Here is a 24837-nt window from a genome sequence, read left to right as displayed (position 1 = left end):
ACCCACTAAGAGAGGTTGCCAGAACACATTCCTAGCGAGGTTTTTCACTTTCCACATTGGGAATCCACACGCACAATCTAGCAGCTGGTTTCAGAGCGGTATTGTTGGAGACCTGGAACCAGACCTGGAATCTGGAGCAGGGAAACACAAGAACAAAGGAAGTAGTTGCTTTAGAAGGTGGTGTCTGGCCCTCTACAAAGAGAAAAAAGAAAGACTTACATTTTTGTAGTGCCTTTCATGACCACCGGACTTCTCAAAGCACTTTACAACCAATGAAGCACTTTATGGAGTGTAGTCACTGCTGTAATGTGGGAAACGCGGCAGCCAATTTGCGCACAGCAAGCTCCCACAAACAGCAATGTGATAATGACCGGATAATCTGTTTAAGTGATGTTGGTTGAGGGATAAATATTGGTCAGACCCTGGGGAGAACTCCCCTGTTCTTCTTCGAAATATGCTATGGGATCTTTTACGTCCACCTGAAAGAGCAGACGGGGCCTCGGTTTAACATCTCAGCCAAATGACGGCACCTCTGACAGTGCTGCATGCTCTCAGCCCTGCACTGGCGTGTCAGCCTAGCTTTACGTGCTCAAGTCTCTGGAGTGGGACTTGAACCCACAACCTTCTGACTCAGAGGCGAGAGTGCCGCCCACTGAGCCACAGCTGATGGAACGAGAGGATTTGGAATACAGCGCTGAAGAAATATTTTATATTCTAATTCAATATTTTCACGACTGTTGAAGGCAGGGAATGACATAGAATTTACAACACAGAAACAGGCCATTCGGCCCAAATGATCTATGCCAGTGTTTATGCTCCACTCGAGCCTCCTCCCACCCTCCTCATCTCACCCTATCAGCACATCCTTCTATTCCTTTCTCCCTCATGCACTCATCTAACTTCCCCTTTAATGCATTTGATCATTGATGTTTCACACACAATTCTATTTGTAATGAGCAAATAAAACTGCATTTCAAAGGAATTTTCAATAAAACAAGATACACTGAAACTGTTATTCCTCTTTTTATACAGATAATTTCCTGCCAACACTCAAAACAAATCTTAAAGTTAAAAAATAGTGGTGAAATACAGGGAAAAGTCACAAATCTTTAAATCTGAGCTGTATGTACTATAAAAACATAATTACATTCCAGTCCAGGGTTTATACCTTAAATTTCTTTGTTTCCACATCCATCTTTATAAGAGAATCTACCATCACATTGTTTGATCCACAGCCGTAGAAGAATTTGTATTTCTTTGTATTATACTTTTCATAGTTAATTCGTGGAAATTCCATGCCTCCTTCACCTAGCAAATTCTCATCATGGAGGTCCTCAGACTCACACCAAATCTGTAGGAGCCACAGAAAAAGTTACTCATCGTAGAGTCTTTTCTACTTGAACAAGGAGCCTCCCTTAGACAGCATACTGCCATTACTACCATGATTAGTTGGTGTCAAAGAGGCTGTTAAGAAATAAAAACAAGTGCTCAAAATACACCGCAGGTAATTCAGCATCTGTAAAGAGAGACAAGTTAATGTTTCAGCTGTAGACTTTATAAGAGTTGGGGATTGTCTGCATCAAGTACTCCCGAGTCAGGGGTAGCATGCAATAGCGTAACACTGCTCAATAATGTGTCTTAGCCCCAGTCTTAGAAGACAATCCCGACTCTACACTTCCACTTCCCACACCAGCCGGTGTCCATCGTGGGTGAGACTGCCAATTTAGTTAAATTCAATGGCTTCTACTTGTAGGAATAGGATTCAAACCCTACAAACAAAATTACAAAAAGCAAAATACTTTCCAAACCTCAGTCTTTTAGCTGTCTCAAAAAGGTGATGTGATATAGCTGAGCTATAACAAAGATGAATGTTTGATCTGATTCATGGCTCATTTAGCAAGTACTGTGGTACTGAGAGGGTTTTTATTGGTAGATTGCTCATTAAAAAGATAATTTAGTATATATTTCATATCTATATTGTCCATACATTTTAACACCATTTCAAACATAGGAAGTTAAGAATACATTTAAATGTGGCTCTCATTGATAAAAGAGTACTGAACACAATTTGTTTTTCATCAAATTGATTAGATTAATACGCAAGAAATAAATAGTGAACATACCTTTCCATCGGCCTTTCTGAATGCAACTGCGCTGCTGTACTTCAAAGTATTGAGGTTCTGTTCAATAGGTGTGTTGGAGTCGATGTTCAAAGGCAAGACAAATCTGTGTGGGAATCCTCTTGGAAAAGTATTGAATACCTAAAAGGCAAAATAAATTTGAATAGATTAGGATGTAGCTAATAACTACAGATTCGCGCTAAGGAGTGAGATAAAAGTTGCAATCGACCCCAATGGAAAAGAAAATCGGGTGTATCATGGGCAGTCGATCCAATCTCGCCCGTTTAATGCCACCACTGTGAGTTAAAATTACCCCATATCTTTTAGTGCTTGGAAGGTTGGTATGATTGGTCAGGTGCTGCTATGTATCAGCCAGACTCATAAATTATGTTCCTTGTGTTGGCATGTGAGATTCCCTTAACTATTTTCTAATTTTCCCTAACCTTTCATTTGCCCTGTTCATCCTCTGAAAGGATGACAGCGGCCACAATAGGACATAATTCAGTTTGTCTGATTCGTTTGCTAAGTTTGTCAAATTATTTGCACTCTCCAACTAAAAATCTGTTACACACATTGGTTCCACTGCAGAAAACTAGAATTTGTTGAAGATATAACAACTTGCATATATATATATAGCGCCTTTAACATAGTAAAATGTCCCAAGGTGCTTCACAGGAGCGTTATCAAACAATATCTGGCACAGAACCGCATAAGGAGCTATCAGGACAGGTGGCTATAAGCGTGGTCAAAGAGGTTTTAAGGAGCATCTTAATGGGGAGAGAGAGGTAGAGAGGCGGAGCGGTTTATGGAGGGATTTCCAGAGATTAGGGCCTAGATAGCTGAAGGCAGGCCGCCAATGGTGGAGCGATGAAAATTGGGGATGAGAAACAGGCCAGAGTTCAAGGAGCGCAGAGATCTCGGAAGGTTGTAAGGCTGGAGGAGGTTACAGAGGTAGGGAGGGACGAGACCATGGACGGATTTAAAAACAAGGATGAGAATTTTAAAATCGAGACATTGCTGAACCGGGAGCCAATGTAGGTCAGCATGTACAGGGGTAATGGACGAACAGGATTTGGTGCACGTTAGGATATAGGCAGAAGAGTTTTGGATGAGCTCAAGTTTCCGGAGGGTGCAAGGTGGGAAGCCAGCCAGGAGAGTGTTGGAAGAGTCCAGTCCAGAGTGAAACGGGCGTGGAGGAGGGTTTCAGCAGCAGATGAGCTGAGGCAGGGTCAGAGACAAGTGATGTTATGGCGGTAGAAGTAGGCAGTCTTGGTGATGGAGCGGAAATGGGATCGGAAGCTCATCTCAAGGTCAAAATAGGATGCCAAGGTTGTGAACGGTCTGGTTCAACCTCAGACAATGGCTCAGGAGAGGAATGGAGTCGGTGGCTAGGGATCGGAGTTTGAGGAATTTGTAATTATAGTATTATTTGTAATTATAGTATTACCAAGCAGATTATACAATTTGTGTTTGGTGTTCATCAATTAATGATATAAACTCAATAATTAATGATATGGAATGTTCATACTGAGACACTAGAGGGCTGTTATTTTTTATGTGTTACTCTGTCATTGCGCATACTGTACGTATTATATATACATACGTGAAAAGTATAGTAAGTGGCTTATTTGCTTATCCAGCTAACAGCTAGATAATCACATTTAGAACATATCCATACATGCACTCATTTGGCAAGAAAGGAACACGCCTTTCATATCTATCTTATATTCTATATATTATTAATTAGATATTTTCCCCCTTTTAGGTTCCCTTTTGCCAGGTATGATTTCCTCACCAAAAAGACAGAAAGGCAACCTGCTTCCAGGCCTTTGCCAATGCCATTCTATAGCTTGCCCCATGGAGAGGCACAAGAATGGCCGAGCTGACTCACTACGCTGATTTTTCCTCCCACCATAAGGGGCAGGAGCCACTTTGTGCAAGCACTGACAGTTCAACTGAAATTGGGGTTCATTGCTGAAGGAATCAAAGCGCCAAGCCAAAGGTGCAATAAAATGCTGAATTAACCAACTGTACTGCGTCTTCGTACTTTTCATTGCAAGAAGAAAATACCAGTACAAAGCTCTTTGTCACCCAACATACAATTTTGTTTTGTTTCTTTTTCACAAGGGGAAAAATGCATAAATTATATCTCTAAAAATAATTAGGCTCTGTTATAATAATTCTGTAGTGTACAGTGTTTTGAGACCAAGGAACATTGATTCTAAACCCACAATCTGCCCAGTCCCAAACATTGTATAGTGCAGCAACCACTGATGCATTGAAAGTATAACGAAACAAAGTTTAATTGTTGCCTTGTCCAGTGCTTCTCCGGTCTGGCGTAGGTTTTGCAGGCTTATGCTATTTATAACATTGCCGTTTTCGAAGCAACAGAGATCAAAGACAATAAAGCCATTGTCTTCAAAGGCATTGATATGATGGAATGTACTGAAGGCTTTGGCGTAATATTTGAATGGAATCATCTGCAAAAGGAACGTGAACATATTTAGGCATAAGAAAAATTCATTTGGCTCAATAACTTAATTAAAAAAAAATCAACCTTAATCATCAATATATTTCATTATTACAGAATAAAAACCAGTGTTTACTCGGCCACTTCAGAGGGTTTAAACAAAAGCATCAATTTACTATTCCATCAGAAAATGTTCATTCAAACAGTGTTTGAAAGGTTGGTAAATCATTAATGTGAACGAGCACATTCCTTATTGTCTACAAAGCAGATTAATCATATGCCATATGATTATATTCTATTAATCATATTCTATTTCTTGGTGGGCAGTAAGACTCCAGTATCCTAATTTTAAAGCTACATTCTCCTGCTCCTCTTTTTTCAGGTCTCTCTCTCACCCCCCCAACCACACCTAACTGAGAAGAAGAGTAACTTGCTGCTAGTCCGCTGCCAGTGTCTCCTCTCATGGCAGGAGAACAGAGTTTAGCATCTTAAGCATTTTAACACTCTCTACCTGGCAGGAACTGGGCAGAACGGGAGTTAAAATCCAAGCAGTGCGCTTGCTGCTCGTTTCTCACCCTGCGGCCATTTTAACATTGCTGTGTTCTTGGAAGGGGATTGAGGCATCCACTTAACTCAAGTGTGAGCCTCATGAATAAATGTAAATCGGCATCCTATGATTCATTAGGGCTCTGATGCAATTTTAACTGCCTACTGAGCAGAACATTCGCCGTGGACGCGCCACTCAGTATAACCTGGCGGACACCCAGCGGAGTTCCTGTTGGGTAAATTTAAAACTTATCTTTGTGGAGACAGGAGTGCTCCCCTGGGCCCCACAAAGAAAGTTTGGACTGCTGCCGCTCTGCACTGCTCCGTCAAACCCTCCCAAACCCCGCTCCTGGCGACTGATCTTACTGCCACTCTGGCAACCTCCGGGTTTTATTTTTAATTCATTCTCGGGATGTGGGCTTCTCTGGCAAGGCCCATCCCCAGTTCCCACAACTCAGTGTCTTGCTCGGCCACTTCAGAGGGCTGTTAAGTGGCAACACCATCCTCCAGTACTTCATTGGACTGGAGTCATATATAGGGCAGACCAGGTAAGGACAGCAGGTTTCCTTCCCTAAAGGACATCAGTCAGCCTGTTCGGATTTTACAACAATGTCATGGTCACTTTTACTGATACCAGCTTTTTATTTCCAGATTTCTTTTTAAACTGAATTCAAATTCTCAAACCATCACAGTGAGATCTGAACTCACGTTCTCTGGATTATGAATCCAGTAACATAACCACTACACTATTGTTCCTTTTGGATGCTCATTTTGGGTGGGCAGCTGGTCGGAAGAATGTTAATGAGGCCTGACCATTAAAATGGGCCAGGCCTCCCACTCCAACTGCAGGCTGCCCAGCGCATTTCCATCTGGAAGTTAAAACTTCCCCTGTGTGCGACACAACGGTGAATTGCATTGATTTATTGAGTCCAGAAACTGGATTTTCATGTAATACTCCCTCCTCCCTCCCCCCATCAAATTTCTCCCCTCGTACTCTGAAAGTGGTGACTCATGATACAGGATGGCTCCATAGGAGCACATCATCCTGCAGCACTTCATCCAAGTGGTCTACATATGCAAAGTCTGCAGGATTCTCATCCATGATGAACAGCACAGCTGGGCACAATCCTATCTGCACTCAATGTCCACAAACATGCACTTTCCAGCAGGGATCACTGGCGATCGAGAGTGAGATTATTGTTCATTTCCTCCTCTGGGGGCGCTGTCTCAATTATAGTGCCCCTATTACCAGCTTGGCTGAGATCAGCTTATGCAGCACAGGCCAGGGATCAAACAGGGAGGTTCTTCATCTGCACCACTCAGTTTTTACACTGAGACGTATATTTATTGACAGAACCATCGGGGGAGCTCCTTGGCTAACTCCTTAATTATTTCCATCCTTCTACATCACTTGTCATTTTCCAGCCAAAATGGCAGCTAGGTGACTTGTTCATAGGCCAATGTTATCCCAATGCTTTTCTTGAGTAAGTCATTTAGAGAGTGTGCAATGGCAGGGGTGGCCTACCTGCCCAGAGTTTTCTCCATGCCAGTGGGAAAATAGTTAGTCCCTGTCTGCAGCCTCCTGCTCATGATATGGTTGATATCAGGATGGGATATGCGGCAGAGCATGTTGGGACATTGTTGTTTTGTTACCACATCCCCTAAGTTCATCTAGAGCATGGCTATCTTTTCTTGTTGTGGATCAAGTACCACTGAAAGGTTCGCGCGACCCTACTGCACACAAGACCTGTGTTTGGTACATAAATTATACCTGCGTATGAAAAAATACACAAATCCGCAAAAGGCGTAGTAAGGTCAGTGGATTACCTCTCCTGTGTGTTTATTAGCTACATGGATAATGGTGTTGAGTTCTGGCTCCCAGTTTATTGCATGCTCTAAACTTCTACCCCTGAATTTGGATGTGAGAATTTTCAGTATATTTATTTTTAGAGGTTGTTCAACAAAGATGATGTAGTTTTTGGACATTCCTGTAACAGAAAAATAAAATGTTATAATCATATTTTTATATAGTTCAATACATTCATTCATAATTCGTTTTACCGCTTGGGTATGCAGGAGTCTAATAAACCTAGTACTAGTGAAACAATATCCTTGGATCTCCTTGAAAGAAGTATTCAATGTACAATCATGAGTAGCATGGACAGGATATGCTATGTGGGCCACTAATACATGGTTCATCCAAAGCCCTTGTAGTGGCGCTTCTTAGTTTCCAAACAGGCAGCCACTGAGCTGTGGGGCTTTTAACAACGAGTAGACGCGTGTCGAAATAAAACGTTCCCAAACGTAGCTTTGTCTTTTAAACTGTTTACTATAACACTTTACGAACAGAATTACAAAGCAAACACGTATAAACGAACACGGTCAAAAACTGTATTGCTCCAAACCTCACAACTTCTGCCTCCTTCAGCCACGTGGAGTTTAAACTGTAAAATGGCTGCATACCATGTGTGGCTTAGGGACTGTACCATTGTGGCAAGAATGAAGGGGGTGTCTCGGACTATACTACTGGAGCAAGAAAATAGGGGGTTTCTTAATACAATAAGTCAATCAGGTAAATTAACTGTATTATGCTATTTAACCAATATTTTAAAGTATTTTCTTAAGCTTTTATGGCTCTTACATTCCGGCCCCTAATTGACTAGGCACATGAAGCGTATCAATTACTCAAACATTAAGAGTCATAAACTAATGAGTTCAACATATTTACAATATAAGTGTCCACTTTTTTCGTTCAGGAACTTTTCACGCTGCTTCTTGTAGCAGGCAGAGCTTTGTGATCGGTCTTTCCAGGGTACTGGTCTTGGTTTGCAAACAAACGCGACGAACGATGCCTCTGGAGTCTGGCATGGTCTTAATTATTTTTCCCATCAACCAAGAATTTCTAGGGGCTGAATCATCCACGATTAAGACAATGTCTCCGACAATGAAGTTCCTCTTTATTTTGGACCATTTTTGACGCTCCTGTAGCAGAGGTAAGTATTCTCTTGTCCATCTGGTCCAGAAAAGGTCTGACATATACTGAACTTGCCTCCACTTCCGCCGGGCATACAGATCTTCCTTTTTGAAGACTCCCGGGGGCATGGCTGGCTGTGTTTTCAACAACAACAGGTGGTTCGGAGTCAGGGCTTCGAGGTCATTGGGATCATCTGATGTCTTAGTTATCGGTCGGTCATTAATGATGGCTTCGACCTCACACAGAACGGTTTGGAGTCCCTCGTCGTCGAGCGCTTGCTGCTTCAGTACAGAACTGAGTAGTTTTCTTACGGTGCGTATCTGTCTTTCCCAGACACCTCCATGGTGGGATGCAGCCGGAGGATTGAAGATCCACTTAATTCCTGTTTGCATCATGGCTTCCTGTATTTTAAGCCGATTCCAACCTTCAATAGCTTCCCGTAGTTCTCTCTGCTCCGACGAAATTAGTGCCATTATCAGAACGCATAATGGACACCTGACCTCTTCTACAGACAAAGCGCCGCAAGGCGTTAATACAGGAATCAGTGTCAAGCGTGTGTGCCACCTCAATATGAACTGCTCTGATGGTCAAACAAGTGAAAAGCACACCATATCTCTTGACAAGGCTCCGTCCTCGCTTTACCTCGAAAGGCCCGAAATAGTCCACCCCTACGTTTGTAAATGGGGGCTTGTCTGGTAACAAACGGTCTTCAGGCAGGTCTGCCATTTTCTGCTCCCCAGCTCTAGCGTGTAACCGTCTGCAAACAATGCATTCAGAGAGTATTTTTCTTATTACAGAATTAGCTCCTGGAATCCAGTATCTTTGTCTTTGCTTCGCAAGCACGTGATTCCTCCCACTGTGTCCAATACTCTGGTGTATATGCTGAAGAATGAGAGTAGCAACCCGGAGGTCCTTAGAAAGGATAGCAGGATGCTTGGCCTCCTCTGGCATAGCAGATTTGTTTAGTCTCCCTCCCACCCTCAGTACTCCATCTTGCAGTGTAGGGTCCAGCTTGTAGATATGACTACCTTTCTTGATTGGAGTATTTCGCTGTAAAGCTTCGATTTCTTCTGGGTATCTTTGTCTTTGACTGAAGCAAACTATCTCCATCTCAGCCTTGGCCAAATCCTCCACGGTCAATGAATTCTTACCCAATGTGGTCTTGTGCTGATGCATATACTGCTGTAGAAGCATTCTCTGCTTATCGGGGTTACTTTCAGACTGACTGATAGTGGCTCGGTACTCTTTTCTCTTACCGCTCAGGTGTAGCAGCAACTCTTTCAACCTTAGAAACCATGCAACTGCTTTCCTCAACTGGTGCCATCCTGAGAAATGGTTAACAAGCTTGTTCACTGTGTCAAAGTTCTCTTTCGTAGTTATGAGATTTACTGTGACTGATCTCTTGACTTCGACGTCGTCTTCAGCAATCTGACTTGGCATATCTGGTCTTTCTGGCCATGATCTCTCTGTTTCCAGCAGATAACTTGGGCCTTGTATCCAAGTTTCACTCCTCATGAAGTTTTCAGCCTTCAATCCCCGTGAGGCTTGATCTGCTGGGTTTAATGAGGTGTTTACATACCTCCATTGAGATGGTTGTGTAGCTTCTCTAATGGATGAGATTCTGTTTGCTACGAAGGTCTTGAAGCGTATCTTCTCATTCTCTATATACTTCAGCACTGTCGTGCTATCCGTCCAGAAGACAGATTCTTCTAGTGGGAGCTGTAACTCTTTCCGCATCGCCTGGTCAACTTTAACTGCAACAACCGCTGCCGTCAACTCCAGTCTCGGGATGGTGACCTGCTTCAGCGGAGCCACCCTGGATTTCCCCATGAGGAAGGCACAATGCTTCTGGCCCTGTTGATTTGTCAGCAAGAGGTAAGTAGCCGTGCCATAGCCGTCCTCACTGGCGTCCGAGAAATGATGTAGTTGAGCCGTCTTTGTAACTCCAAAACTCACGGGCTTGATGCATCTACTGACGTTGAAGCTAGAAAGTTGTTGCAAATCTGTCAACCATCTGTGCCATCTCTGAGCTTGACCTTCTGGGATATCTTCATCCCATCCTCTCTTGTCTCTACACAGCTCTCATAGCATCAGCTTCACCGGCAGAATGAGTGGTGCCAGGAATCCAAGAGGGTCGTAGATGGAACTGACCACGGAGAGAATCCCTCGTCTTGTGGATGGTCTTTCGTTCACCATTATCCTGAAGTTGAACGTGTCTGACTCAATGCACCATTGTACACCAAGAGCTCTCTCGATAGGAAGGACATCGTGGCTCAGGTCCAGATCTTTGACTTCAGTGGCTCTTTCCTTTTCTGGGATAGAAGCTAGAACTGCCCTGCTGTTGCTTATCCACTTAGTCAGATGGAATCCTCCATTCGAACACAGAGTTCTAAGGTCTCTTGACAGTGCGATGGCATCGTCTTCTGTTGACACGGACTTCAGACAGTCATCGACATAAAAGTTTCTGAAGATTGTCTCCACAGCCTCTGATGGTGCTTTTTCTGAGAGCATAGCTTGCACAGCTGGGAGATGATGTGGCTCCGAACAAGTGTACGGCCATTCTACATTCCACCATCGCTTGACTAACGTCGCCATCTGGCCACCAAAGGAAACGCAGAAGATCAGCATCTTCATCAGGGATTCTGACTTGGTAGAACATTGATTCTATGTCTGCCATCATGGCAACGAGCTCTTGTCTAAACCTAGTCAAGACGCCAATGAGGGTATTAATAAGATCAGGACCTTGAAGCAGCTGGTCATTCAGTGAAGTTCCTCTGAATGAGGCGGTGCAGTCAAACACTACACGGATCTTTTTCTTCTTTGGGTGATACACACCGTGATGAGGAATGTACCAGACCCTTCCATCGTCTCTGTTCAACTGTTCCTCGGGCACTTTTACAGCATAGCCTTTCGCTATGATGTTTCTCATGAAGCCTTTGTAGTCTTCGTGAAAGTCGGGGTTCTTGTTCAGCTTTCTCTTTAGACTGATGGCGCGTTGCTCTGCTATGCAGCGATTGTTCGGCATCTTCGCGGTCTGTCTTCTCAGTGGCAAACCAATGTGATAGTGGCCATCGATGAACTGTGTAGACCTTGTCATCAAATCCATGAACTGATGGTCTTCTTGTGACATCTCTGTCTTTTCCTCGCAGCTGCGTTCTGAAAAGTCTGCGTTGAACTGCTGTATCAACAGCTCTTCAATGCTTGCGATAGAGATGCGATTAACTGTGACATTTTGTCGTTCCTCCTTGTTCGACTTGTTGCCATCATCTCTCCTTAACGGTCCATTGACTACCCATCCAAGGGCTGTCCTGACGGCGTAGGGTCCGTCATCCTTGCTGTTTATCACCTGCCATGGCTCCATAGTTTTGTAGGCATTGGTTCCAATTAATAGGCCAATTTCTGCTTCAATGTATGGGAGACGCACCTTTTCTAGGTAAGGCCATCTATCCACATCCTTCTGCAGGGCTAAGTTCCCTATTCTAACAGGAATCTCCCTCTGTGTGAAAACATTAGGCAGGTCTATGAAGTCCTTCTCTTCAAGTCCACACACTTCTAGGTCTGACAGGATATAACTTTGCATTGACTTCTCATGACCCATGGTGCGTAATAGGATTTCTGTTCTTCTGCCTCTAACGTTCAGCTGTCGCATGAGTGATTCTGTGCAGAACGTTGCTGAACTACCTGGATCCATGAAGGCGTAAGTCTCCACAAGCTTCTCGCTCCTCTTAGACTTGATCTTTACTGGTACGATGGCAAGAATACAATCACTGTCACCGGCCCCAGTGAGTCCACAAGTCTCTGGTTCTAGCGACTCCAGAGCACTTGAAACAACCTTCTCGTCGGTATTGTTTTCTTCACTCTTCTTAGAGACTTGTTCTTCTTTATGGATATGCAGCAGACTGGGATGTTTCCGAGTGCACTCTCTGCATGTTGTTCTTTGCTTACAGTTTCTACTCAGGTGCCCCTGAGAGAGACATCCAAAACATAGGCCGTTGTACTTCAGGAATTCGATTCTGTCCTTATGTGGCTGTGCTTTGATGTCGCTGCAGAAATCCAATGTATGATTCTTCTGGCAGAATAAGCATGGCTTCTGAAAGGCATTAGCAGGCATCACTGTGCTGCTCTTTTTGGGAAATGAGTTCTGGGGCCTTTCTTCCTCGGCCTGAGTGACGATAGTTGCAAAGCTGCTTCCCCTGGAACCACCTTTCCTGAGAGTCTTTGATTCAACAGGCTTGGCTTTCACTCTTCCATCGGTGGTCGGGCTGGCGTCCTGGATGTTTCCAAACAATGGGTCCCTAGCAATTTTAGCCTGTTTGTCTGTGAAATTCACTAAGTCTGCAAACCTGGCTCTACTTTTCCATCTCTCCATTATCTCAAAGGCTGTTCTTCTCCATTGTTCTCTCATCCTGTAAGGAAGCTTAGAGATGATGATTCTCATAGTCGTAGGATTGTCCATCTCTTCCATGAATTCAACATCCTCCATGGTGTTGCGACATCCTATGAGGAAAAGAACATATGCGTTCAATGCCTCTCCGTCCTCCGATCTGATCTGTGGCCACTTGGTAGCCTTTTCAATATATGCAGTGGCTATCTTCAGCTCGTTACCATAGTGCTCCTGCAGCAACTTCCTGGCTTCTATGTATCCCCGGTCCGGTCTCATGTGTTCACAGCTTCTGACCAGGTCTTGTGGTTTACCACTGGTGTACTGTCCCAGGTAGTACAACTTATCACTGCTGCTCTCTGTTTTGGAGTCAATGGCTTGTTCAAAGGATCTGATGAAGGGCTTATACTTGAGTGGGTCGCCTTGGAACACTGGTATGTCTCTTTGAGGGAGTCGAAACAGATTCTGTTGTTTTACAAGCATCTCTGTAATTTCGTTCTGACGTTGCATCACTCGGTATAGGCTTCTCCCTGTGTCTTCAGGCCTCTGGTGGTCATCAGCAGGGTCTAGTCTAGACCGTCTGACGTCTGGGGTAGCATCACGTGCTCCTGTTAGTGGAGAGGCCACTCTTCCACGCTGTAATGCCAGGGGATTGCCTTCGGACTCTCTTGTAACTCTTGAAGGTGCCCTGGATCCAACTCTATGTGACAACATTGACTGGCAGTATACGCTCCCGCCATCCCGTGAGCCTTCATAATCTTCATACGCACTCAACCTGGCGTCTGAGACCACGATAGCTGTTTTTATCTCCAGCTGTTCTTTCTTTGCCTGCACCTGGGCCTGTTGGGCCTGCACTTGGGCCTGCAGTTGGGCCTCTTGGACCTGCAGTTGGGCCTCTTCCCGTTCAAGAGCTTGCTTCTCCGCTAAAGATGCTGCGCGCGCCATCAACGCCGCCCGTTCAACCTCCTCTCTCATGCGTCGCGACGAGCTTGTGGTAGAAGCGACTGACCTGCGTCCAGAAACAGAGCTACCTTCTTTTCGATTTTTGCTCGGTCTGGCGGAAGTCTCTGAAATGCTATCGCCTGGTCCGACTTCATCGTCAACTTTATCTTTCTCTGCTGTATCAGCATCTTGACGAATCTTTAACATCCACTGTTCTGTGGCCTTGATATAGTCCTTAATGCTGGTTGATTTAAGATCAAACCAGTTGTGCTGATCAGCGTTTCCCTCTTCTTCAGACAGAAGTGCTAATACATCTTCATTGAGTACATTAAATTCTTCATGCAGCTTGGAGAAATCTTAATACATTATGTCTTCAGCTTTCTTAATATTAGCATTATCTTCCATGAGACGATCAATTATCTTCATTTTTCCAGTTATCTGAGCTAATTTAGCCTTCCTTGCACCTATGCTTCTATGTAACTTCTCTTCCATTGCCTTTGGGGGGAGCTTTATTTCCCTCTTTTGGCCAGCAATCCTTCTGGCTGGGGGAAGCTCCTGGCTCCGTAAGGCCTCGGCCATTTTACCCGCAGCTCTTATTTAGCTTCTCAATAGAATGAACAAAGCAAGTAACAGTCACTGTACCTTCGCTTTCTTATATTGTCGTCTGGCTCCGTGACCATTCATGTATACGTTCGCCGACGATTCCGTCCTTTCCTTCTTAGGGAGCAAGTTTTTGACTAATGTAGTGGCGCTTCTTAGTTTCCAAACAGGCAGCCACTGAGCTGTGGGGCTTTTAACAATGAGTAGATGCGTGTCGAAATAAAACGTTCCCAAACGTAGCTTTGTCTTTTAAACTGTTTACTATAACACTTTACGAACAGAATTACAAAGCAAACACGTATAAACGAACACGGTCAAAAACTGTATTGCTCCAAACCTCACAACTTCTGCCTCCTTCAGCCACGTGGAGTTTAAACTGTAAAATGGCTGCATACCATGTGTGGCTTAGGGACTGTACCATTGTGGCAAGAATGAAGGGGGTGTCTCGGACTATACTACTGGAGCAAGAAAATAGGGGGTTTCTTAATACAATAAGTCAATCAGGTAAATTAACTGTATTATGCTATTTAACCAATATTTTAAAGTATTTTCTTAAGCTTTTATGGCTCTTACAGCCCTGTTAAAGAGTATGCCGCCCACTGGTGGCTCTGAGCTGGACCATTTTCCCAAACCACTGTAGCCAATGCATGTAGAGGAGTGATCCTTCATAGCAGTAAGTCATTTTAATGTAATATATATTATCATTCAAGCATTCCTTAGAAATATAAACAAAAAATAGAATTAATCACTAAGAGGATTTAATTGTTTTAGTTTATTCCGGCTTCTATATTCTCAGTTCCATCCGCAGTCAGATACATATATAAACAAATCTATAATTCAACCAGGTTTACTTTTTAATGTTAAATCAACTCAGCCTCAATTGTTTTTGCTGGGCATCGGTTTGACATACATACTACCTTGTAGGGAATTCAGCTCGATCAGATCCTTCCCTAAACTGAGGTAAAGAAGTTTGTCAAGTTTGACAGGTTTGTCAAGTGCAGTGCTCTCACAGACTCATGGAGGGGAAATATTTTTTTTTTAAATAATATTTTGAAAGCAATCATTTTGAGAAGTAAATTCCATAGTATCCCAAGCCTTGTGTTATGCAATTTTTGCTTTAGATGTGTTCTTTAATACTTAGGACATCTACAACATGGAACTCCTTACTACCCTCAATCTTCCCTTTGTGTTACAAGCTTTTAAAACTCAAGCTTGTCATTAACAAATTTCTACTTGTTGATTTATATCATCTTTTCTCTTATTCTGTTCAACCTTGTTGGTGTCCTGCACTATGGGCCTAGGTTTTTCATAAAAAATAGTGTCCATTCTTAAAAGAGAAAGAAAAATAATACTTTTTAAACTATCTCATGATATATTTTATTATCTGACATGTGCAAAAATTGCTTAATATAACAGATAAACATTTCAATTGGTCCTTAATGTAGGAACATTTATAATTGAAGACACAATCTAAGCTGGCAATTAGTAAGCATGACAAACCAAAGCTGTGGTAGTAAGAAGGCTTCAAGCTGTCTACTGGTGTAAAGCCACAAACAATTTTAGCCCCTTGAAGTGTCTCCTCATCATCTGACTTCTGATGGGGAACTGCAATGATGTTATATATCGTACCTACAAAATAAACACAAATGTAGAATTATAGAATGTTCCAGCAGACAAACAGGCCATTCAGCAAGTCCGTGCCGGTGCGTTTCGTTACATGGGCCACCTAGTTTAACCCCACTCTCCTGCTCACTCCCCGTAACCTTCATATTCTACTTTATCAATCAGTGATCTAATTCCCTTTGGAAAGAATTATTGACCCTGCTTGAACAATGGTTTGCGGTAGAGAATACTACTTTCAAACCACCCTGTGTAAAGGAATATTATCTAGCCTCACTTTAATTCTTTTTGTGATTATCCCTGTGCCCTCTTATTATCATATCAGCAATCAGTGCAAACAATCTATCATAATTTTCGTTATCATGACCCTTCATAATCTTAAAGACCTCTATCTGGTCACCTCTCAGCTCCAATAAAAAAAGCCACAACTTCTCAAGTGTCTCTTCAGAATTGCAACACCTCACCCCTGGCAACATCCTAATGAGTCTAGACTGCATGCAGTGCATTTCCTTTATCTATTCTCTCTTAGGATATCTATAAGGTTGTCAAGCATGACTTGCCTTATATTACCAGGAAACAACGTCTTGGGCAGTGTGGCAAAACGGGCGGTATCGCAGCGGCTGATTGACAGCAATGGAACTGGATATCAGGCACTGCCTATAACGGGCGGTCGATCCTAGACCGCCCATTTTGTGCCACCGGCCGAGACAATTTTCTAGCCCCTGTTATGTAAAACCAAAGGTAAGGCTGGCTGAACATACACATTACTTGATTGAAACATATAAGATCCTGAGGGTGGATGTGGAGAGGAGGTTTCCTCTTGTGGGAGAATCTAGAACTAGGGGTCACTGTTTAAAATAAGGGGTTGTCCATTTAAGACAGAGATGAGGAGAAATGTTTTCTCTCAGAGGGTCGTGAGTCTTTGGAACTCTCTTCCTCAGAGGGCGGTGGAAGTAGAGTCTTTGAATATTTTTAAGGCAGATGTTGATAGATTTTTGATAAGCAAGGGGGTGAAAGGTTATCGGGGGTAGGCGGGAATGTGGAGTAATCAGATCAGCCATGATCTTACTGAATGGCGGAGCAGGCTCGAGGGGCCGAGTGGCCTACTCCTGCTTCTAATTTGTATGTTCATATGTATGTTCGTATGATTTCTTATGTTCTTATCAAGGGATATGGAGATCGGGCAGGAAAGTGGAGTTGAGGTCGATGATCAGCCATGATCTTACTGAATGGCGGAGCAGGCTCGAGGGGCCGTATGGCCGACTCCAGCTCTTATTTCTTATGTTCTTATGATTTGAACCAAATTACTGTGACAGCTCACATAAGGCATTTTGAAAAGCCACATTTCATCCTCTCTCCTCACTTTCCAATGTTCTACTTGCAATATCACCTAAGAAATTACTTGGAACAGAAGTCATATTGCATGTATTTTTCCCCAAAAAGGTTTTGTTCAAAAACCGTTATTTCCACATGGTTCCATTGGGTGGCACTGGCTGCCATTATATGAATGGGCTGCATCAACAAACAGGAATCAGTTTCTACAAAAGGAGTGCGAATCAGCCTTTGGAAATGTTATTAAAAATCTTCTAAATGGTGATAATCCTGGCTCACGACTGCTTTGTGGGACTCCCATTTGAAAACCCTTGAATACTCCTTTTCAGATGCTCATCAAATTCCTGTCATTCATCAAAGCAGTCTTGGCCAAACCAAAGCAACCACGTGGATTGAGAAATGTGGGCAATATCTCCATTGGAACTTGAGCAGTACAAATTGCTAAGCAAAAGATAGGTAAATATTTTGGATTTAATACTTCACCAGACTAGTATTTTAACTTAACCTACAGAAATAAATGTGCAAAAATAGTAGCCCAATTCTTGTAGCTCTTAAATGGGACAAAACTTAAAACTGAAAGGTACTTTTATATTGCATTCATGCTACTGAATTCCCCAAGTGAGGGTATTGTGCAGCTAACTGCAAGCCAACTGGAAGAATGGTGACATTTGATTTAAAAAATCGACTGGGAGGGACTGCTAAAAACAGGCAAGTCCCACCAGTTTTATATTTGACTTGCAGCTGGCTGCACAAGACCTATGCTTGGGGAATCAGGCAGCAGAAGAAGAATACAAGAGTCCCGCACAGTACGAAACTGCTTCAAATATGGAACTATATTGGGTCTAGGTGTGGTTGGTCTACCAAAAGAGTAAGGGTGGGGGCAGGTGCTGCACTGGGAAGGAGGATCGTGGATTGTTCGTGTGGACCCTGTTACAATAATATTAGCTGATAGGAAGGGTTTTACTTATGAACAACACACAATGCTCCCACTCGCATGTAAATGGGGTTTCCGGCAAAGTTACGCGGTTGGAATGGGAGCGACTCCGAGGAAATTCCTGGCGAATGTTTGTAAAGATATAACACCGCTGTATGTTATTATAGGATAAATTTACCATTTTTGCCATAGGAGTTGCCCATATTATAGGTTGTCCCATCAGGATCATAATGTGGATGGGCTGTTGCTCCATTCACTGCAATAAATTTGGTCCAATCTACCTAGCAATAAAATCATAAATGACACAGATAAAGATTACCTTTAAAACTGTCAAACATTTCAGTTTCTTATGTTATGTAGTTCTGAATGCGTCTACAATGTTAATAATGGAGCAGACTGCTTGCTCTGGCAGAAGATAATTCGACCCTTACTAGATAAATCAAATACTCCATAGAATACAATGCTCCTCTATATGCCCACACTACAGCAGGGTACACTTTCTACCTCAAGTTACGTGAAATCTTGTCACATCTTTAAAGGGGCCTAACGCCGGTTTTAGGCGGACACCCTGGGTACTTTCGGATGAGGAGGGAATCAGGTGGGGAGATCAGACCGCAAAGATTGGTCCCCCCCAGAAATCGTGTGTGCGGGGGCCAATTTCTCCCCCAATTTCTTTTACAAGAACAATAGATAGATGCTTGAAAAAAGAGGAATATTAAACTCTACAAAGTATTACACAGTACAGGAAACTCTCTTTTTACCGGCACCTAAATAACCGGAAATCTCTCTTAACCGGCAAAATTCAGGAGCAGGTTCAGGTAAGTTTTACTTCATATTAGTGGCCGTGTAACCGGGGTTCCTGCACCTGTGGCCGTGTAACCGGGACGCCTGGATCTGTGGCCGTGTATGGGCTCTCGTACCTTAGTAAGTATACCTCTCTGTAATCCGGACTTTTTGATCAACCGGCACCACGCCGGTCCCGTCGGTGCCGGATAAAAAAGTGTTTCCTGTATTTACAGCACAGAAACAGGCCATTCAGTCCAACTGGTCCGTGCTGGTATTGATGCTCCACACAAGCCTCCCCCCCCCGCTTCTTTATCTAACCCCATTAACATATCCTTCGATTCCTTTCTCCCTCGTGTTTATCTAGCTTCCCCTTAAATGCATCTGTGCTACTCGCCTCAACTACTCCTTGTGGTATCGAGTTCCACATTCTCACCACTCTCTGGGTAAACAAGTTTCTTCTGAATTCCTTATTGGATTTATTAGTGACTATCTTATATTTATGGCCCCCAGTTCTGGTCTCTCCCGCAACTGGAAACATCTTCTCTACGTCGACCCTATCGAACCCCTTCATAATCTTAAAGACCTCGATCAGGTCACCCCTCAGTCTTCTCTTTTCTAGAGAAAAAAGCCCCAGCCTGTTCAATCTTTCCTGATAGGTATAACCTCTCAGTTCTGGTATCATTCTAGTAAATCTTTGTTCCACCTTCTCTATTCTATGTCCTTTTTATAATATGGAGACCAGAACTGTTCACAATACTCCAAGTCTGGTCTAATCAAGGTTCTATACAGGTTTAACATAACTTCCCTGCTTTTCAATTCTATCCCTCTAGAAATGAACCCCAGTGCTTGTTCTTTTTATGGCTTTATTAACCTGTGTTGCTACTTTTAGTGATTTGTGTATCTGTACCCCCAGATTTCTCTGTTCCTCTACCCCATTTAGACACTTAGGCCTAGAAATTCAGTGGGCTGCGCCACCCGTTAGCGCCTTAAGAGGGCGCTAAGTGGTCCGGAAGCCAATGGCCACGCCTCCTGCTAAATTCAGCAGGACGCTAATGGCGGCGCTAGCCATTAGCGCTGCGCCGCTACCGATGACGTCATCGGTGTGCGCAGCGCCCCGCTAACGCCCCAATCGCGATATTTAGATGCGCCCCCTGCTTTAACGCCGGGCGCTATTTGAGACCAATTCAGGGGGGGCCTACCTACGGCGGTAGAGGCGCTAATTAAAGGAGAGGTGCAGGGCGGCCATTTTTTTTGCTGGCCGCCTGCCAGCACCTCTCCGCGCTGCCGTCCCCGGCCTCCTGAGCCCCCCACCCCCCCCCCCGTGGAGTGCCGACTGCGTTCCAAGAGCCCAGCACTTCTCCTTGGTGCCGGGCTCTTTTGCCGGCACTCGCGATCCTCGATCACGCTGCACAAGGCCCCTCCCCTTTAAGAAGGGGAGGAAGGCCTGCAGTACCGCAGCGCACCGTGCCACAACGTGTGGCGCTGCGGCACGTTGCGCAGCGATATTCAGCTGCAGCGCCCCAAGAGGGATGTGGGGCGCCTCCAGTAGCGCCGCGCTTCCCTCTGGGGTGCGCAAGTGAATTTCCGGCGGGCGGCCGCGACTGCTTCCGGGGTGCTATTTTTAGCGCCCTGGCGAGGCTGGCGCCCCAAACGGGACGCTACTGAATTTCTAGGCCTTATTTTCCAAGGAGTATGTGGTCTCTTTATTCTTCCTACCAAAATGTACTACCTCACACTTATCTATATTAAAGTTAATTTGCAAATTACACACCCATTCCACAAGTTTATTAATGTCATCCTGTATTTTATCGCAGTCCTCCTCTGTATTAACTACACCCTCAATTTGGTGTCATCTGCAAGTGTTGAAATTGTACTTCCGATTACCGAATCCAAATCGTTTATGTAAATGGTGAACAGCAGCAGCCCCAGCACCGATCCTTGCGGAACACCAATTCCCACCATTTGCCAACCTGAGGAACTACCTTTAACCCCTACTCTCTTTTTTCTGTTTTGTAGTCAGCTTGCTATCCATTCTGCTACCTGTCCCCTGACTCAACATGTTGATTTTAGTCATGATACTACTATGCAGTACTTTATCAAAAGGTACTGCATAGTAGAATCCAAATTCAAATATATTACATTTACTACATTACCCTTATCTCCCCTTTCTGTTACTTCCTCAAAGAATTAATGAGGTTATGAGAAGGAAGCAAGAGAATAAGATGAGGAGACTCATGTGAACAATACTGGCACAAACTTATTGAGCCAAATGGCCTATTTCAGTTTCGTAACATTATATGATTCTCCAAAGCAAATGGTATCGAATTACATCTTGGATATGTTTCTGCAGACAGGAGTACAGGTATAATGAAAAAGTAGGAAGGTGTGACTGAGAGTAACCAAATAGAAATGGGCTTTTTCAGGCAATAAGCCTTTTCCTAAATTTTAGTATGTTTGCTAAACTTGCGTACATAACATAATTATACATATAATCCTAAAATCAACAAGACACATAGGTTAAATGTAATAAGAACGTAAGAATTAGGAGCAGGAGTTAGGCCATACGGCCCCTCGAGCTTGCTCCACCATTCAATAAGAACATGGCTGATCTTCAACAAAAAGTTAGTAATGAAACACAAAAAGTTAGTATGCAGGTGCAGCAGGTGATCAGGAAGGCCAATGGAATCTTGGCTTTTATTGCAAGGGGGATGGAGTATAAAAACAGGGAAGTCTTGCTGCAGTTATACAGGGTATTGGTGAGGCCACACCTGGAATACTGCGTGCAGTTTTGGTTTCCATATTTAAGAAAAGATATACTTGCTCTCGAGGCGGTTCAGAGAAGGTTCACTTGGTTGATTCCGGAGATGAGGGGGTTGACGTATGAGGAAAGGTTGAGTAGGTTGGGACTCTACTCATTGGAGTTCAGAAGAATGAGAGGCGATCTTATCGAAACATATAAGATTGTGAGGGGGCTTGATCGGGTGGATGCGGTGAGGATATTTCCACTGATGGGTGAGACTAGAACTAGGGGGCATAATCTAAGAATAAGGGGCTGCCCTTTCAAAACTGAGATGCGGAGAAACTTCTTCACTCAGAGGGTAGTAAATCTATGGAATTTGCTACCCCAGAGAGCTGCGGAAGCTGCAACATTAAATAAATTTAAAATGGAGATAGACAGTTTCCTAGCAGATAAGGGAATTAGGGGTTACGGGGAGAGGGCAGGGAAGTGGACGCGAGTCTAGATTTGGATCAGCCATGATCCTATTGAATGGTGGAGCAGGCCCGAGGGGCCGTATGGCCTACACCTGCTCCTACTTCTTATGTTCTTAACTCCACTTTCCCGCCTGATCCCTATATCCCTTGATTCCTCAAGAGTTCAAAAATCTATCTTTCTCAGCCCTAAATATACTCAACGATTCTGCATTCACAGCTCTTTGGGGTAGAGAATTCCAAAGATTCACAGCCCTCTGAGTGAAGGGATTCTTCCTCATGTCAGCTTTTACTTCAGCATTGTACTTGAACTAACCTTCACAAAATGGAGTTTGATCCAATAAAGTAAAGCTTACCTTTTCTTCTGTGTCAAGGGTACTGGGATTCACTTTATGGATGAAATTAGTTTCTGTGGTCGCATAGTAATCTCCTTTGTACAGCGCAAAGTTCACGCTGCCATTATCAGTTGCTTCTTAAAACAAAACATTTTTAAAATTAAATTAAACTAGGTTTGATGTTCACATGGTTTCAAAGAACAATTAAATTTGTGCATAATTGGTACATACTTAGCATTTCAAATCGGCTAATGAAACGTTCAAAAATGTTTTTGCAAGGGTCTGGCATTGCTACAGTTCCAAATTCAGATACCATGATGCGGTTGTGTGCACTGTTGGTCTGGTAGGTGTCACTGCATAGAAACTTGCTCATATAGGTTACATTACCATCTTCAATTTTGAACTGATGCATTAATGCCATACCATCAAACCAGTGGTTGTATCTAAGGAGAGAATAGTCTACAAGTTTAATAAATAGAGGGTAAGGGTATGTTATGTAGTTTGAGCAACTATTGAATACATATATGAGCATGGTAGAGGGTGTTATCTGTGGCGGGTAGATACATTCTACTGTTTTTTTTCATTCTTTAATGGGGCACCCTGCACACTTGTTACTCGGACTAAGTAGCAACTCGCCAAAGCTTCTTCGGCAGCACCTCCCAAACCCGCGACCTCTTCCACCTAGAAGGACAAGGGCAGCAGGCGCATGGGAACAACACCACCTCCAAGTTCCCCTCCAAGTCACACACCATTTGGCTGACTTAGAAGTATATTGTCAATCCTTCATCGTCGCTAGGTCAAAATCCTGGAACTCCCCCCTAACAGCTCTATGGGAGTACCTTCACCACACAGACTGCAGCGGTTCAAGAGGCGGCTCACCACCACCTTCTCAAGGGCAATTAGGGATGGGCAATAAATGCTGGCCTTGCCAGCGAAGCTCACATCCCTTAAACGAGTAAAAAAAAAGTTCAGACAATGAATGGGTAAATCTTGAAGGCAAGAAATTTTTAAGACACTTTTAACAATATAACAGTGGGGCATTACTCACGTGACTTTCCCTTTCTCATGTCACATTAATAGGGTCTATCAGGTGTGTGTCATTAGTTCTCTTCATAGCAGACATCCAAGTCATTATCAAGAAATCATAGAATCATAGAATGGTTACAGCACAGGAGGTGGTCATTTGGCCCATTGAGCCCGTGCTGGCTCTCTGCACGAGCACTTCAGCTAGTCCCAATCCCCTGACCTTTCCCCGTAGTCTGCAACTTATTTTCCCTCAGGTTCTTATTCAATTCCCTTTTGAAAGCCACAATTGAGTCTGCCTCCACCACCCTTTCAGACAGTGCATTCCAGATGCATCTGGTACTGGATAGAGAGCAAGTATTAAGCACCAAGCTTGACTCGCTGATGCTAGCTGGCATCAATGATGCCGTCTTGGTACTGAAAATAATGATTTTGCATGTATTAGCACCAAAAGGAAAAAGGAAAGACTTGCATTTCTATAGCGCCTTTCATGACAACCAGCCATCCCAAAGCACTTTACAGCCAATAAAGTACTTTTTGACATGTAGTCACTGTTGTAATGTAGGAAATGCGGCAGCCAATTTGCGCACAGCAAGCTCCTACAAACAGCAATGTGATAATGATCAGATAATCTGTTTTAGTGATGTTGATTGAGGGATAAATATTGGCCCCAGGACACCGGGGAGAACTCTCCTGCTCTTCTTCGAAATAGTGCCGTGGGATCTTTTACATCCACCTGAGAGAGCAGACGAGGCCTCGGTTTAACCCACATCTGAAAGACAGCAGTCCCTCAGTACGGCACTGGAGTGTCAGCCTAGATTTTTGTACTCAAGTCTCTGGAGTGGGACTTGAATCCACAAACTTCTGACTCAGAGGTGAGGGTGCTACCAACTGAGCCACGGCTGACACCAAGGAGCTTTTGATGCAGATCCCAAAGATAATAACTTTTAACGGTGAACTCTATTTGATACCAGCCAGTATAGAATGCTTGGAATTGAGGTTACGGTCCTATATGGTAGACAATCCAACTAGACCCTCAGGAAGAAGTGAACAAAGATGGACCAATAGGCCATACATTGTTTTGATGGAAAATGGCAAATGTTGTAAAGGACCCTTTTAATGATGAGATTTAAGTTCCTACAATGCCACTCAACCTCTCTGGCCCAGAAAAGGAACAATTGAAACTGTGGAGTCTCATTCCTGCAGGTAGTAAATTGTTCTTAGAGATTTTTAAAATATAATTTTTTTTCTTACTTTTCCATTCTGTCTCTTTTTCTCTCTCTCAATCCAGTCTTTCTTTCCCTCTCTTTATTTCTCTTTCTATACCCTTCTCCTTCTTCATCGTTCCTCTGTTTCTTCATAGGCACATCAATAAAAAAAGGAATGTTGGGATGGAAATAGGGCCATTAAGGAATAGTCAGGATAATACCACAGGTAATGATAGAGAGATGGCAGAAATATTAGATAATTATTTTGCTTCAGTATCTACCAGGGAGATAGAATAGGTGAACATGGCATTGGATGATGAGATTTGTAATGAGATAAGTGCATTTAAAATAAAAAA

The 24837-nt window shown here is 43.5% G+C and overlaps 1 protein-coding gene across 6 annotated transcripts in view; it reads right to left on the bottom strand.

Moving 5' to 3' along the window:
- Positions 1-24837, bottom strand: part of bco2b (beta-carotene oxygenase 2b) — a 76087-nt gene that overhangs the window by 32509 nt on the left and 18741 nt on the right. For 4 of the 6 annotated variants that reach the window (XR_015073699.1, XR_015073700.1, XR_015073701.1 and 1 more), the window contains 8 exons: positions 22482-22693; positions 22272-22387; positions 18098-18200; positions 15534-15662; positions 6964-7124; positions 4433-4600; positions 2124-2261; positions 1169-1351 (listed from right to left, as the gene is read on the bottom strand). Coding sequence is in view for 1 of the 6 variants with exons in the window: in XM_085967785.1 (XP_085823911.1) it covers positions 1169-1351; positions 2124-2261; positions 4433-4600; positions 6964-7124; positions 15534-15662; positions 18098-18200; positions 22272-22387; positions 22482-22693 (1210 nt within the window). In the remaining 5 variants the exon portion in view is untranslated. Of the gene's footprint in view, positions 1-1168; positions 1352-2123; positions 2262-4432; positions 4601-6963; positions 7125-15533; positions 15663-18097; positions 18201-22271; positions 22388-22481; positions 22694-24527; positions 24629-24837 lie in introns of all 6 variants that reach the window. The other 2 variants (XR_015073702.1, XR_015073703.1) reach the window with 2 other exon arrangements.

This window comes from Somniosus microcephalus, chromosome 26, assembly GCF_052327205.1.
Source record: "Somniosus microcephalus isolate GS21.2 chromosome 26, FLI_Smic_1.0, whole genome shotgun sequence".
NCBI classification, from domain to species: domain Eukaryota; kingdom Metazoa; phylum Chordata; class Chondrichthyes; order Squaliformes; family Somniosidae; genus Somniosus; species Somniosus microcephalus.
The sequence above is the reverse complement of the archived record's forward strand: the minus strand, read 5'-3'. Positions and strand labels throughout refer to the sequence as shown.